Below are 16,333 nucleotides of genomic sequence, written 5' to 3' on the forward strand. Positions count from 1 at the left end.
AGTATGTACTCTAAATTTCTCCTGGGCCCACTGAATGATGGTAGAGTACAAAGGAGAGTGATTTACATGCTTTGTTAATAAACTTACATGCTGAATTTAAGTATCAAAAAATAAACTCACAGTTGAAATTCACCATTTGGTGGCTGGTTACCATGAAGATAACGAATACAAATTTATGTGACTAAGTTCTAAAGGACATTCACATTTTTAAGGACCAAGACTACTCCTTAAACATCCATTCTTTCACAAAGAAAATCAGCGCATCAGATCGAACCATCCATGTGAGTAGAATATAACTCAAATACAGTAGTTGGATCATTAAAAGAAAAAAAAACCAAATATGAATATACTATAATACATGATTTTTGAGGTGTATTCCTATTATTTAAACACATGTAATTAGAAGACCTACAATTGGTCTCTATAAACTGATAATATTAATATTTCCATATGCTTTTGACAGAATCATCATACATTTTAAAATGTTGCTATTGCCTATTCACTTGGCAGTTTAAGTAAATGTGATTTTTTTTTTTTTTTACCTCTGTGAAGAGACGAGCATCATCAGAAAGCATATTATAATCCTGTGCACATTTCTTTGCAGAATTCTGCAAAAACTTCAGGAATTCAGTAACTTCTTCGTTCACATGTTTTTTCATATCCTGATTTTTAAAAAAGGAGATGTCTTGGGATAAGAAGCTTGGTTAAAAACAATCACTTCTCAATAATTGCGCTAATAATTTGGACTGAAAGAATACTTAAACTATCAGGTCCAAAGCAGAAATCACAAAGAAAAAATTAAAATTATTATATAATGACAAACTTGTTATTAAAAACTCCACAAAAATAGAAAAGCAAATGACTAACACTATACTATATGCTTAGGAATTAATAAGCTTATTTTATAAAATGCTCTTAATTAACATAAAAAAAGAACAAATATCCAAAGGGAAAAATGAGTAAACAATATGAATATGCAAGTTACAAAAGAAGAAAGAGAAATAGCTTATAAAAGGGACAGCCTGGTGGTGCAGCGGTTAAGTGTGCGTGCTCTGCTTCAGTGGCCTGGGGTTCACAAGTTCGGATCCCGGGCACGCCCCGACACACCACTTGTCAAGCCATACTGTGGCGGCGTCCCATATAAAGTAGAGGAAGATGGGCACAGATGTTAGCCCAGGGCCAATCTTCCTCAGCTAAAAAAAAAAGGAGTATTGGCATCGGATGTTAGCTCAGGGCTGGTCTTCCACACACAAAAAAAAGTTCTTAAAAAGAAAAAATAGCTTATAAACACGTGGAAAATGCTTATTTTCATTAGTAATTACTATACATTAATGTAAAACAAGGGATCCCTATTTTTTCCACATCAAATTAGAGGCAAAAAAAGTAATGTCCAGTATTAGTGAAGATATTAAAAAAAAAAAAAAACCTTTCATACAATAGTGGTACAAATAAATTGGTTTAAATGTTGTACAGAACAATTTACCCACAAGTCACTGCAGATCAAAGCCTTAAAAATACGTATAGATTTTGGTACGGCAAATAAAGTTTTAAGAATTTATCTCAAAGAAACAATCGTAAATATGAACAAGGATGTTCAACATAGCATCATTTATACAATTGGAAACTACTTAAAGTAATAATTAAACAAAAATTTAAAACTGGCTCAATGAGCAATGTAAAGTTCTATTGCTGTGTACTTAAGATGAACTGGAGTGAAATATGCTCAGAACTAGAGCAAAATGTCTGAACTATAATAGAACCAACAAAAGAATTAAAGCACCAATGCTCTGTAAATTAAACTCCTTAAATTTTCCCTTTTTGTTAATATGATTGCACCTAAAAACGTAAAAGCAAATTTAAAATATTTCCCGACTAACTTAAATATTTTTACTGAAGCTGAAGAATAGAATACATACCAAGTACTGCAAGTAGTCATTTTTATTTATTCCAATAGCTTTGGAATTTGCAGGAACTTTTGCATATTTAACCAACAAATCCACATAACTCCTCTGCTCTCTCTGTGAGAAACGAGAGAAACGAGGATAAGGAACTCTTGGTTTTGGAAGAAGAACCATTCCAACTGTGGTTTTAACTTTTTCCTTTGCTTGAGTTGCTGAACTAACTGCCAGCTCATTTTCTACAGAACTTGCTGAGGCATTCAAATTTTCTCCTATACGTCTGGGAAAAAAGAAAAAAAAAAAAACAATTTACAAATATGTGCTTTCACATGAAGATTACTATCATGGAACTTCATGATTCTCAATCACCAGGGAGAATATAGCGTGATTAACACAGTAAATTCTGGATTATTATCTAACTCTGCCACCTGCATTTTGATGTTTAGCTATTTGGTATAAATTAAGTCTTCTGCAGGATAAGATCACATTACAAGCTTACCTTCAATTATCTGATGGAGAGGAAGAGGCATAATCCTTAGACAAGTTATTCAATTTGGAAGTTTTTTCCCTTTATTGAAGAAGGGTAAATCACTCTTGCCAATTATATATGCAGGTACTTCGTGTTTACATTTTATTACAACACAAGTTGTTCTTTAATGCTTAAATTCTTCAGTAAGATATATCAGTTAATCTGGTGAACAAGAGTCACTAAGAGCAGGATATGATGGGATCACAAACTTGAAGTTCACAAATTCCCTGAGATTCTAAATTTTCTAGTTTCCTCTGCTTTAACTATCTTAAGAATGAAAAAGAAAATTCCAAAACTGTGCGCCATATTTTATAGAAGCAGTAGTGGTTTTAGAAAAGATGTACAATCCTCTATCACTCATGTACATGGCTAAGTCCATGGAAGTGTCTTCACGTTTTGTATGGATACAAAAGAGAAATCTTGGCACATCTAAAATGAAAGGCACTAGAGAAAGCAGTGAGTAGCTAGAGAACTGTTACCATATTTGTTTACGAACTGCTATCCCCAATTTTTTAAAAATCACCTTACCACCCCAATTAAAGTATAAGAATACACATTTCTCATCTTGTTCATAATCTGTCTCTATTCCTGCTTTTCAGTTGTTGTAATCTACATTTTTAATGAGTGTTTTAAAGTACACACACACACAAAAGTACATTTCCTTAGCCTCTACAACTCCAATTTCTACCACAGTAATTGTCCCCTATGATTTGATTCCAAATTAAACAACAATAACATAAGAGGAAGGGAAACTAATGGAAGGATAGAGGTCGGTTGATTCATTCTTCATTCCTCCATTCATTAACATTGACTGAGTGACTACCATGTGCCAGCCTTATGCTGGGTACTGGAGATAAGACCAACATTGAGCACGATACAGTCTCTATCCTCTAGGACCTTATAAACAAGTGGATCAGACAAATGAATGGGGAAGAAAGAAAAGTAAATATGTACATCAATACAATGTGACTATAGAAATCTCAGGTTTCCAAACTGAACATACTGAATAGGTGACTGAGAGGAATCCTAAGGACATCGAGATTAGGGATTAAGAGGGAGAAGGGGAGGGGCAAGAAATATCCAGAGCAGAGGTTCTCAATCATGACAGTATTAATTCCCTCAGGGCATTCTGGAAGCCTGTGGGTGCATCTGGGTTGTCACAGAAGAGGGGGAGAATTAAAGGCATTTAGAGGTAAGGAATACTAGATGCCTGTAATGTATGATGGTGTCCTGCACAACTTTCAAAGGTGACTTCAGGCTTTCTCCTATCACATACAAATAAGCCTGGTCTGTTACTACTTATCCTCAAAATATATTTTATTCTTTTATTTTTCTTATGATTTTTGTATGGTATAGTTTATCTTACTTCTCTTAAATCCAACCTTAATCATTTTAGCTGGGGCATCTGACTACTTCATTGTATCTTCTAATGTAGTAGTATCTATGTATTTACATAGTAAAATACATATTATAATATAAATTATTTTCCTTTTATTTCATATTTATATATCTAGGACATTATTTAAAATATTTTTTCTCTGGCTATTATTATCTATGAATTTCAATTCAGGATAGTAAAGAAGGTGTCTTATTTTTTTATAAATATGTATTATGAAAAGTGGGAGGGTTTTGGCCTGATAAGGTTGAGAATTACCAATCCAGATATATGTCTGGACAAAGGGTGAGTTAAGCCCCATCCAAAACTACCACTGATTTGTTTTAAAGCAACTTTATGACAGTAGAATAAATATAGTAAAAATTCCAAAAGACTTAGGGCCTCCAAATAAAGCAGAATATTCAAGACCACTCCTGTAGAGCTAAACTACGGATGGAAAACTAATCAAAATAGCTGGTTAGCGAATGGGAAAAGAATTTTGGAAATTAAAATAAGGATGTTTAGACTGGCTCTGAAAATAATACAGGTAAAAGAAGACATACTTAGCTACTAAAGTTTCTCCAATAACTGTATAAAAAAAAAGCGTATTTTAGGTTAACAAAATGAATATTAACTGCTGATCTTGGGAGAAATGTATTACAGCAAATTGATTTCTCACTAAAAAATGTCTATTCAAACCTAACAGCATTGTGTCCACAACTCTTAACAATACCGCTTCACAGCTGTCTCTCTGAATATGAGAACATGTCTGTCCTCATGGCACAAACTGGCAAATTTAATTAAGCTGCTGCAGCAACAAGATGCTGACTCAGATATGCCAGAGTAGGAATGTCAAGAAATTCTAGCAGTTTAAATTGGCTACATTCAGCAAAGAATAAAACGGCAGCACATCAAGATCATTTCCATGTACAGTGCTGTCAAAATCTTCATCAGGGTGCAAGCCAAAAGCATCTGACAGAGCTTCTCAATCCACCTTTACAGCATTATATTTTTTTTCAGTTGATGATTTGAAGTTTTCCTCCTTCATTTTGTCAACTACCTATTCTCCTTTTTTACCTAAAGTTTCCATGGAAAAAAGGCAGAATTCAAAACTTTTAGTTTCCTGTGCTTTAAGTCTACTGGTTTGGGTGGCTTCTTTAAGTAGCATTTGGAAATGGTGCTTCCAGCCTCCATCTAAAGTCTACTTGTACCTCCTGAATTTGATTTACTTTTCTATATTAGACATGTTAAAATTTCATAATCTTTTTTTTTGTATTTGAAGCTACTTTATTCCTTGTTGGCTTAAAACTCAGTTATAAATATCTACAACCAGAAACTGTAATTTAAAAAAAGGCAAATATTTACCTTTCAGTGGAGGGAGAAGCGTTAAATAAAAACCTCTTATTGTTGAAAGTTGCATAATTAGAGATATCAAGATTTTCCCAAATATTGGGAAAAAATGTTAGAGAACACAAAAAATACAAAATTAGGGCCAATAAAAATGTTACATTCTTCTTAGTTTTTCCACCAAGAAAACAGTTGTAAATTAATATAGTCTGGAAATTCATTCTTTACTATAATAAAATTTAGTAAAACTTAAGGTTAGCAAAAAAGACTAGAAATAAATGAAATTGATGCCTTGTATCTTTATTTTTTCTATACTAAAAGGTAAATTATACTAATAAATTAGTTTTTGCTATATAGAAATCTAAAGAAAAACAAGCATACGCTAAGAAAAAAAGACTTTATGAGTTAGGTGTACCCAACTGCTGGCAAGATGTCCTCTCTCTCACATAATCTAGACTATAACCGACACCTGGTATATGTTGAATAGAACTGCACTTGAAAAGAACCACTAAAATAATTAAGAAGCAGTGACAGGATGAAGAATATTAATATTATAAATTTTTAGTCTGAAAAGATGAAGGTGAGATAAAAGTTCATGAAATAGTGAAGAATTTTTTTTTAAAAGAGGTAAAGATATATGTTCACTAAATCCCAGGACACTAGAATTGATAGGCACTCTGATTCACATAAACAAAGACAATTCTTACTTTATTTAACTGAGAAGTTTTAAGAAATCAGTTATCCCCAAGAAATGGTATAAAGCTGGGTAACAGAAATAGCTTTTAAAAAATATCCACAGATGCACAGTCATAAAGGATCTAAGGTCTTAACCTTAGCAAAGACATTATAATTATGTACTTTGGCAAGAAGAATGCTGCTTCTGAAATGGCCTCTTTAAAACATTTATTTTTGAAACGGTCTCTTTAACACAACTTCTGCTTGCCTTTATGTGAACTTATCTATTCATCTGATGGAATCAAAAAAGCACTTGTTTAATGTTTTTAATGGCAATCTGGCAATATCTATCAAAATAAAAAACACATAATACCCTCCTCTTTTTTTTTTTATAATTTTATTTAGTTATTTATTTTTCCACCAAAGCCCCAGTATATAGTTGTATGTCATAGCTGCACATCCTTCTAGTTGCTGTATGTGGGATGCGGCCTCAGCATGGCCAGAGAAGCGGTGCGTCGGTGCGCGCCCGGGATCCGAACCCAGGCTGCCAACAGTGGAGCGCGCGCACTTAACCGCTAAGCCACAGGGCTGGCCCAATACCCTCCTCTTATAGGAATTTATCCTACTTAATACCAGCACATGTATAAAAAGAATGCTCCTTGTAATAGTAAAGGAATGGAAACAGCCTAAATGAATATCAATGGGGTCAATTAACTGATTCCATAAACATATCCTCAAAGGTTTAGATTCAAAAGGTTTACATTCATTTATGAAAGTGCAAAATCAGTATTTTTTAAAAGCTCCAGAGTCTGACGAGCCGGTATGGTAAGCCTGAAAATGAAGATGGCAAAAGAGTTGAGAAATACCCAGTCACTGGAAAACTATGAGAGTGAGATATCTCCATTGAGAGGAGCTCATTGATGATCTTGAGAGGAGCAGTTTTAGTAGACTACAGAGGGTGGAAGCCAGATTAGAGTGGGATGTTCGGTGAAAGCAAGAGCAGGGGGATGTGCAGTGAGGGAAGTCTTTTTTTAATCCTGTTTTTTAATCCATTCTCTCAATCAGTCTTTTGATTGGAGAGTTTAATCCATTCACAGTAATTATTGATAGGGAAGGACTTATTATTGCCATTTTGTTAATCATTTTCTGTATGTCTTACAGCTTTTTTGTTTCTCATTTCCTCCCAGCAAGTATATACAAGTCTTTAAAGAAGTTTAAGTACAAATGAGAGAAGAGGTAAGAAGGCAACCAGGAGGGAAAGTCGAGTCCAGGGATTGAGTCAGGAAAAACTTGAGCACATTTAAATATTGATCAAGAGAGAAAGTAGAGGGGTAAGAGGGGATGCTAATTGACAGAAAGGGTACTGAGAAGGAAAAGATGAGGTCCCATTTGATGCAGAGGCTGGAAACATGCAAAAGGAGTGAAGAAAGAATGAAAGTTAAATGTTGAGCTCCCCTAAGGGAGGTCCCCAATTCCTCATTTGGAATATTTACATTTCTTTCTAGTAAATCCGATTACTTGGTTTCAAGGTTCATCCACAATAGAGTAGAAACAGCCAATCACAAAGGAAAGAAGAGCTGTTATAGCAAGCAAGAGGTGAGAAGGGAAAATTATCACTAAATTTTTCATAGGAGAGAGGAAAAAAAAATCTCTGGCAATTTGGCAGTATCTGTTAAAATATAAAATGTATATACCATCTGACCAAACAATTCAATGTCTATGAATTTATCTTATAGAAATGACTACAAGAATTTCATCAATGTATTGTTTATAACTACAAAAAGAGAGGAAGACAACATTTTGTAATATAGGACTAGCTAAATGAATTAAAAGTACATCTATATAATGAAGCAATATGCAACCATTAAGAAGATTGAGCTATATGTAGGGGCATGGAAAGATACAGGAAATATTAGCTTAAATGAAAAAAAACCTGCAAAACAGTTTTACAGTAATTGCAGTATTTTATAGTATTTTTAGTATGATCTCATTTTTATTTTAATATATATCTGTTTATGTGTGGAGAAAGGTCTGAAGGTGGTCATCTTTGGGTACTGGGTTCTTTTTTTTTTTTTTTTTTGTGAGGAAGATCAGCCCTGAGCTAACATCCATGCTAATCCTCCTTTTTTTGCTGAGGAAGACCAGCTCTGAGCTAACATCTATTGCCAATTCCCCTCCTTTTTTCTTTTTCCCCCAAAGCCCCAGTAGATAGTTGTATGTTATAGTTGCACATCCTTCTAGTTGCTGGATGTGGGACGCGGCCTCAGCATGGCTGGAGAAGCGGTGCGTCGGCACGCCCAGGATGCGAGCCAGGGCTGCCAGTAGCGGAGCACGTGCACTTAACCGCTAAGCCACGGGGCCGGCCCCTGGGTTCTTCTATTTTCTAATTTTTACATTTCTATAATTTGAATGTTTAATAGCAGATAGAGACAGATATAAAACTTCAACTATCAGAAAAATAACAATCAAATATGGAAATAAATAATCAAATAAACATATTACCTGTTAGCTAAAATACATAGTTCTTTTAAACTTGGAGCCATGGAATGATCTTTATAATTTTCTCGAGAGAAAAACATCTTAAGGCCATTTTTTGGGGAAATATCCCTGTAAAACAAAGTAATTTACTTGCATTTGACAATTCAAAATCACATGCTAGATTAAGCAGCGTAATGATACAAATGTAATTTATAACTGCATGTCCTCTACATCCCCTTTCCCAGACAATCACCTTTTAATAATTTTAATTTCATGTACCAGATGCGTGAGTTCAGATGCTTTAGTTCTTGGGTAGCTTTTAGCCTAGGCCCATTCTAAAATTCTCTGGTTCCAACAATCAGCCTTGCTTTTTCCTTTAGTACCCAATAAAATGTCAGAGATACTTGAGAGTTAAAGATAGAACAGACTGAAGTACAATCAAGGGTCTGTCAGGGGCAGGGCTCACCTCAGGCTCTGTGAAATAACATGAAGATGTTTGGTTGTTGAAAGAAAATGCTTCTCAACTTGTTTTTGTTTCATGCACTATCGCACCAGGCCAAAAGACACTACAAAGACTGAATGTCCTACCTATTTTTGTTAACTTGGCAAATGTTATAAATGGTGTGCCTCTGCTAAAACCACTTCTAAGGTCATGCATGATTTTCCATAACATCATAATCAATTTAAAGACTAACATATTATTGTCAACGCTTTCCATATAGCAAGCACCCAATAAATGCTGGTTGGGTGAAGGAATTAAACAATTTAAAACACTGAGAACCATTAATTTAGGGAAGACAAAGATTAATAGGATTCTGTGGAAAAGGATCGTTCAAGAGCTACAATACTGTGCAAAGGCTCTAGTTCACATTTGGTTTCACACTGTCAATGGTATATAAGAGCATCTGGGCTGCAACAGAACTTTCTTTATGGCAAGGAGCATAAATGTACATGCCTCCTAAAACTCACAATAGAACAATCCAATCAGAAGGCAACTTCTGGCTGGCCCATTCCCCAAATGGGAAATTCTAGCATATTTGCTCCATACTCCTTTCTTATTGTTTTTAAGAGTGTTTACCTAAAAAACTATGATTAAGGTATAAATGGTAAAATCACATCTTACTTGCTATGCACCAGAGTGGTTTCTTATTACTTGTTATGGTACTGTATCTGTGACATCTTATTAAATTCTAAGGTTTTTGCATATCATACAAAAACAAAGTCATGGGCCTCGAGGATTGTGAGCTCCTTGGGGGAAAGGAGCATTGTTTGCAATAAACAAATACTTACTGAGCACATACTATTTGAATCTTGAGTCAGGTTTTTAATATTTTAATCATCTTTGTAATCTCTTGTAACTTTTGTTTTCTCCTTGACTAGCAAAGAGTAGATGCTCAGTAAATGTATGTTAAATTTATCTAAAGCAGCACATGTATTAGTTAGATCTCTAGAAAGCCACTTGATTGCTTAACCAAGTCCTCTATCTGTGAAGTTCTCATACACTTATAAAATATAGTCCATGCATTTATATTATCACTTGATACAGATTCCAATATAACAAAAGGAAATTTGTCCCTTCTTAAAGAGGGTCTTTCTATGACTTGTACAGAAATGGGTAAGGTTCCTGGACACAAGAAAATTCCAGCATCTGCCCTTCACTAAGAGATCAACAATAAACACATGATGAGTTATACCTAGTAGCAATGCACCCGCCGGATTGTTGTTGCTTTAGGAGAGGAAGTGCAGGCAGCCAGAACTCAAAAGTGCTCAGTATGTGAAGATGAGAATGGGGTCAATTCTGAGCCACCTGTTTCCTCCAAATTTCTCCAGGCCAGAAACCCTCCTTTCCTAATCTACGCACTAGCTCCACTTCAATCCTCTTTAGGGGATTACAGACAGATGTCACTCACCAGTTCAGCCTTGGTTCACCCATGGCCATGATGGAGCTCATATTCCTAGATTTCTGTTTCCCTCTAGCTCACAATTCTGCCGCCTGGCAGTGCAGGGTTCAACGTAGGCAGGATTTCTCCACAATCTACACTCAATTAAGGAAAACAAAAGGTCAAGATCAAAAGCAAGTGATTGGCTCGGCCAGGTGCTTTTAACGCAGGTGAGTAGGAACCTGTTCCTAACACCTACCCTCAAGTGACATGGACATCTAAAACAGAATACAGCAGACAGATGAATATTCCCAAGGTTCTTTGTAGCAGAACAGCAATGCTGATGTAGGATGAGTCCTTCTCCATTTACCTTACTCCAGGAATGTCATTCTCAGGACACTCACTGAGGAGAGTCGAAACAGAAGGGTGTTCTCACTGTTTACATACTAGATCACTTTATGGCATGGAGCTGTAGGACTTAACTCAGCTTCCCCCGACCCCCTCACCGGCAAAATCAATCTTGCTGCCGTTTTCCCAACCATACACGGTTATGGGGCAGATTCCAGCAAGCAACGCAGGACAAAAGCTGCCTGGATATCAAGAATCTTTCAGAGAACTTCACTTATGAGGAGACCGATGTCCAGGCAACTTAAGTGACACTTCACAGGATCACTTAGAGGAACTGCCAGGACTACAAAGCTAGCTTGACCAGTCCACGTCCAGTGCTTCTCCTGTCACCAGGGGCGGGCTGATAAAAGTGGCACGTGAAAAGCTACCAAATTGAGAAGTTGGTGCCTCGGTACCCAACGGGCCCGACCGGCTCCCCTTAACCCACCTCTCACACTTCGACCCAGTGTGGGGCTGGGAAGGGAGAGTCGATGAAGACAAAAGGAATGGCGAGGGAAAGGGGACGAAAAGAGAAACAAGGTTCCAGGAAGGCAGGGAAAGGGGTGAGCGAAGTCGGAGGACGGGGCCGCGTCGGAAGCAGGCGCGGAGGGTCCTGGCCAGGCCGAGGAGGCCGCCATGTTCCCTCCCTCCCGGCCGCCCGCAGGGCAGCGCCCTCCTTTCGCGTCTCGCCTGCAAAACAGCCTTTGCGCCCACCTCTTGGTCCGCGCGGCTCTGGCCAGGGCCGCGAGCCCCACTCCACACACATACACTCCACCCCACTCCTCACACTGCCGCGAGCCCTAGGAACGCCATATTTAAAGGACGTGGTCTCGCCGTCTCGGCCCTGCGTGATGACGTCACTAGCGACGCGGCGGACGGGCTGTGCGACTCCAAAGGGTCGCTCCAGGATCCGAGTATCCCGTGCACTCCGGCTGGAAACTGCGAGAGGGGGCTTGCCGGGGCTCGTCTGACGGAAGGGATTGGGGGCTGCTTGTTGTCCTAGAAAGCCCTTAGCCTTGCGGGGGTGATAAATTGGAAGGAGGACAGGGGACAAGTACAGTATTGGAAAGACCCAAACAGACTGGTCTGTGACCTTAGCCAAGTGACTTAACTTCCCTAACTCTGACACCTCATCAGGAAAATGGAGATATTATTAGCTCTTAGTAGGGTTTTTGAAAGGATTAAATGAAATAAGGGATGAAGCTGTGGTCAGCACAGTACCTGGCGCATAGTAGCGCCTCCACTCCGTCCCGTTTTAGATGTCAGTTTCCACCAGCGTCCACTCTGGCTCTCCACTGGTTTTATTCGCATTCGTTAAGGAAAGATTTATTGAGCACTTATAATTTGTGCTCGGTGCTGGGTACACATAGGACTAAGACCAAATACTGGTTTTTCAAAGAGCTTTTGATCATTGGGAATCTAAGACATTCACATTAAATAATTTATAAAACAAAATAGTGACAAGCTACATGCGAGAGGTATCTAGAAAAGATTGTGTGAGTTCAGAGAGGGAGAGAAATTACTAGTGAGAGGGACAGAAAGCAGCTTTCAATAGCTAAAGACGTCTGTTGAGTACTTCTATGTCAGTTACTACATTGGACTTGACATGTCAGCTCGTTTGGAGAACTTGTCGTATGTGGATGATGGGAAAGGGCATTCTAGACAGAGACCAGACAAGGAGCAGCATAAACCTATTTCGTGAACAGAGTCCAGTTTGTATGCTAGCAGGAAAGCATGTTCTAAATTTTAGAATGATTTATGATATGGTTTAAAATTATGTTTACATAAAAATTATACTTATGTTAAAAATCTCTTTTGAATACAGGGAGCCTTAGGTAGTTTATTTTGCCTGATGCAAGGTCTATGAAGAGTAGTAGAGGAAAAGGGTTTGGGAAAATAGGTTGGGACCAGACTGCAGAAGACCTTATAAGCCAGACTAAGGATTTTGACTTTGTTGTATAAAAAATCGAAGACTGAGGGGAGAAGGGAACTTATAAGAGTAAGAATGACACACTCAGAGCTCTATGTTACAGGAAAGTTTATCTGGCAAGGTGTTGAATGAGTTGTAGGGAAGAGGCCAGTTAGGAGACAGTGCTTGTGAATGCTTGCAAATCAACTGGTGCAATGGCTGGCACCGGGCACGTAGTATTTCTTATTAGGTGAGTGATGTTGACTTCCTGTGCTGGAACAGAGATAGATGTCAAGGCGGTGTAGAAGTTCAAGTGTTGGGTACTATCTCACAAAGCATGCAGTCAGAGAGAGTGGAGAGTCCTGTCCTAGTCTTCAGCAACTGCTCAAGAATTGTTCAAGCACTCATGCTGCTGGGATGCACCATCCCCTAGTAGTGTGGTATGGTAACATTGCCAGACATGGCCTGGGTTGAGATTACAGATTATCATCAAACAGTATGCTCTGGTCTGGTGTATCTGAGTTCTGGTGGTTGCAAGACAGCACACAGAATCAGAATTTTTAGAGCCAGAAAAAACTTTGGAGATTATCTAGTCCAACCTTCTTTGTTTTCCTGATAAGGAAACTGAGGCCCAGATTGTTAAGTGACTTTTCCCACATTACATGATCAGTGATAAAGCCAATACCAAAAATCAGATCTCGTAACTTTTTTATTTTTGCTGAGGAATATTTGCCCTGAGTTAACATCTCTTGCCAATCTCCCCCCCTTTTTTTTTGGCTTGAGGAAGATTAGCCCTGAGCTAACATCCATTCCCTTCTTCCTTTATTTTGTATGTGGATCGCTGCCATAGCATGGTTGACAGGTGGTATAGGTCTGTGCCCAGGATCTGAACCCATGAATCTGTGCTGCCGAAGCAGAGCGTGCTGAACTTAACCACTATGCCACGGGGCTGGCCTTGATCTCATAACTTTTGCTATTACAATATATTAAATATATGCATCCTTTCTTCTTTATGCTTTGCTTTGTAAACCAGAAGCAGTTTAATGAAAACAACATGGATTGTTGGAGTCTAGCAGATATGGGTTTGTATCTCAGTTTTCCTGCTTGCTGGAATGTGATCCTAGAGATGTTGTGTCTCTTCTTAGAGCCTCAGTTTCCTCATCTGGGTAATGGAGACAGAATATCTCACTTACAGGATTGTTATGAGGATTAGAAGTAATATGTAAAAAGTGCATTGCAAAGAGTAAATGTTCAACAAATAGTAGCTAGTAGTTGCCAAAAAAAAAAAAAAAATCCACCATGGAGATGGCATTGTAAATAAGTGATTATAATACAAATAAGAAATGGTATACACACACATTACAGATTTTATGGGAACACAATGAGGAAGGAACTCATTTTGACTGAGACAAACTCTAAACAAAATTTAGAGACCACTTTACATTGGGTCTTGAAGAATGAGTAGGAGTTCACTGGGTAGAGAAGGGGCTGTGGATTTTCAGGCATGAAAAAGCACAGAAGTGTGAAACAATGCTACATGTTCTGGGAAGGGGAAAAGCTACTGCATCGTTGTGTGGGAGACATGAAGGCCATTGGACTGGAAAGGGGAGGGAGGGGGGCCGTAGAGGGTCTTCATGTCCTGGTAGAGAATTTAGAATTTGGACTTTATTCTCTGGGTGATGGGAAAACAGTGTGCGTGTGTGTCTGTATGTGTTTAAAACAGCTTTATTGAGGTGTAATCTATATACCACAAAATTCACCAATTTTAGTTGTATCATTCACTGATTTTTAGTAAATGTACAGAGTTTTACAACCATCAACACTACCAAGTTTTAGAACATTTCCATTACCATGAAAAACCCTTTGTGCCCATTTTCAGTTAATCTCTCTTCTCACCCCCAGCCCCAGGCAAATACTAATCTGCTCTCTCCATGTATAGATTTGAGTTTTCTGGACATTTCAGGACATTTCTGGACTACATACAATATGTAGTATTTTGCATCTGATTCTTTCTCTTAGCAGAATATTTTTGAGGATCATCCATGTTGTAACAGCTGTTAATAGTTGTTTTGTTGCTGAATAGTAGTGCATTAATGGATATGCCCTATTTTGTTTATCCATTCAACAGTCGATGGACATTGGATGGTTTACACCTTTTGACTATTATGAGTAATGTTGCTATGAACATTTGTATACAAGTCTTTGTGTGAACTTTGTGTTTTCATTTCTCTTGGGCAGATACCTAGGAGTGGAATTGTTAGGTTGTATGGTAAATTTATGTTTAACTTTTTAGGACACTGCCAAACTGTCTTCCAAAGTGATAGTACCATTTTATTTTGTGGATTTTGAAGCAGAAGAAAGATTTAGTTTTCCATTTCTGCTAAACTGAGAAACAAACTCAGAAGTTGACTGAGAACCCAATTTCACCTTGCAAGAATTTATAACAGAAGGTACTTGAGTTTATAAAATGTTTCATCGGACCAAAATTTCAAAAAGAACTCTTAAAACTGCAACCACCTGGCTAAGTTATCACAGTTATTACTAGATGTGTATTTCTTCTTGTGGACCAAATCAAGACAGAGGAATGTGCATGAGCATCTATTTTTCATCTGTACCAAGTCATTTTCCTATCCTTCAGCTAACGAGCTTCCTTTGCTTGATTTGGGGTGAACTTGGCCTAGGAGAGTTTTATAGTGTGGTAACTACTTTACTCAGGGAATTGCTTCATGATTTACCCCTTTCAGTGAGAATCCAGAAATAGCCCTCTATTGAAAGAAGTATCAAATTAGTAATTGATTCAGAAACTATTGGGGGGAATATTATTGCTAGGGGTGATTTGTTCAAATAAGGCTTTTCAGCAATAAATGGTATTTCAAGTGGGGAGGGAATTATCATCACTCCTGAAAACCAGCAAAATACTCTGGCCCAGGATATGCTGTGTCAGAACAGAATGGCTAAAGTGTTCAAATTTTTCTACTCAGAAGATAATGTTTTCTAAGGTATAGTTTGTTGTGTTCTGTATTACATGTTCCTTGGGCTGAAAAAAGACCCAGAAATAACTGTTCATCTGAATTCTGGTCTTTATTGGGAGCGCCTGACTATCCCACAGAGAGAGGTTGATGATAGCAGAGATAATTCCAAGTAGGACAATTAAATAATTATTTATATTTGTCATTAGAATATAGTGTGTATTTTATTGGAAGGATAAAGAAAGAATGCTAGAAGAGGTGGATGTGAGACTTGTTAGGAGGTTACTATCATAATTCACTTTGGGTGAGGCTAATATTAAAATGAATTTTTGTTCTCTAAGCACAGAACATTTAATAGTTGAAGCAACCTCTCCTCTACAAAGAGGAAGTCATCTTGGAATTAAAAGTATTGTTTGATAAGTCCATCAAGTGGATAAACAACAAATGAATTGCTGAGACATGACTATATTTTACTGGAGTCAATATTTCCCCTCTTGAGGAGAAAAAAATCCAGAATCAAAGTAAATGCGCAAAGATAAGTTTTTATCTCGTTCCAACATCAGAGATAAATGACATTTGAAAAAAACAGGATTTTTCTCCAGCTCACAACTGATGGCACATTGAAAGGACAGAGTGCCTGTTAATCTAGCAAGACGTTTCTGCCACGATGAGGAGGCTAGGCTTGCCTTAAGAAAAGATGGGAGTCCATCAGTGTGATTCTCCTGGGATCCAGGAGGGTTCTCTTGACAAAAATTCCTTCCTTGTTCCCATGTTCTTGAAATCCCTTAAGCACAGAGACATCTTTTTATTCTTCCTGTCTCCAGTGACTTACATGACATTAATGGCCTGATTTGGACCATGGCTTTGAACAGTACTGGGCCCCATC

At 37.6% G+C, this 16,333-nt stretch overlaps 1 protein-coding gene across 5 annotated transcripts in view; it reads right to left on the bottom strand.

Moving 5' to 3' along the window:
* ICE2 (interactor of little elongation complex ELL subunit 2) overlaps window positions 1-11,391 on the bottom strand; it is a 69,376-nt gene extending 57,985 nt beyond the window's left edge. For 2 of the 5 annotated variants that reach the window (XM_087428037.1, XM_087428027.1), the window contains exons 1-6: window positions 11,284-11,386; window positions 10,442-10,585; window positions 10,213-10,337; window positions 8,327-8,431; window positions 1,917-2,178; window positions 543-662 (exon numbers count right to left, since the gene is read on the bottom strand). In XM_087428037.1, coding sequence (XP_087284163.1) covers window positions 543-662; window positions 1,917-2,178; window positions 8,327-8,431; window positions 10,213-10,253 — 528 coding nt within the window. In that variant the 5' untranslated portion in view covers window positions 10,254-10,337; window positions 10,442-10,585; window positions 11,284-11,386. Of the gene's footprint in view, window positions 1-542; window positions 663-1,916; window positions 2,179-8,326; window positions 8,432-8,555; window positions 8,777-10,212; window positions 10,338-10,441; window positions 10,586-11,283 lie in introns of those variants that run through there. The other 3 variants (XM_087428031.1, XM_087428035.1, XM_014780783.2) reach the window with 3 other exon arrangements.
* Window positions 11,392-16,333: the final 4,942 nt, after the last annotated feature.

Source organism: Ceratotherium simum, chromosome 3 (assembly GCF_057802395.1).
Source record: "Ceratotherium simum simum isolate JZ-2026a chromosome 3, ASM5780239v1, whole genome shotgun sequence".
Lineage (NCBI taxonomy): Eukaryota > Metazoa > Chordata > Mammalia > Perissodactyla > Rhinocerotidae > Ceratotherium > Ceratotherium simum.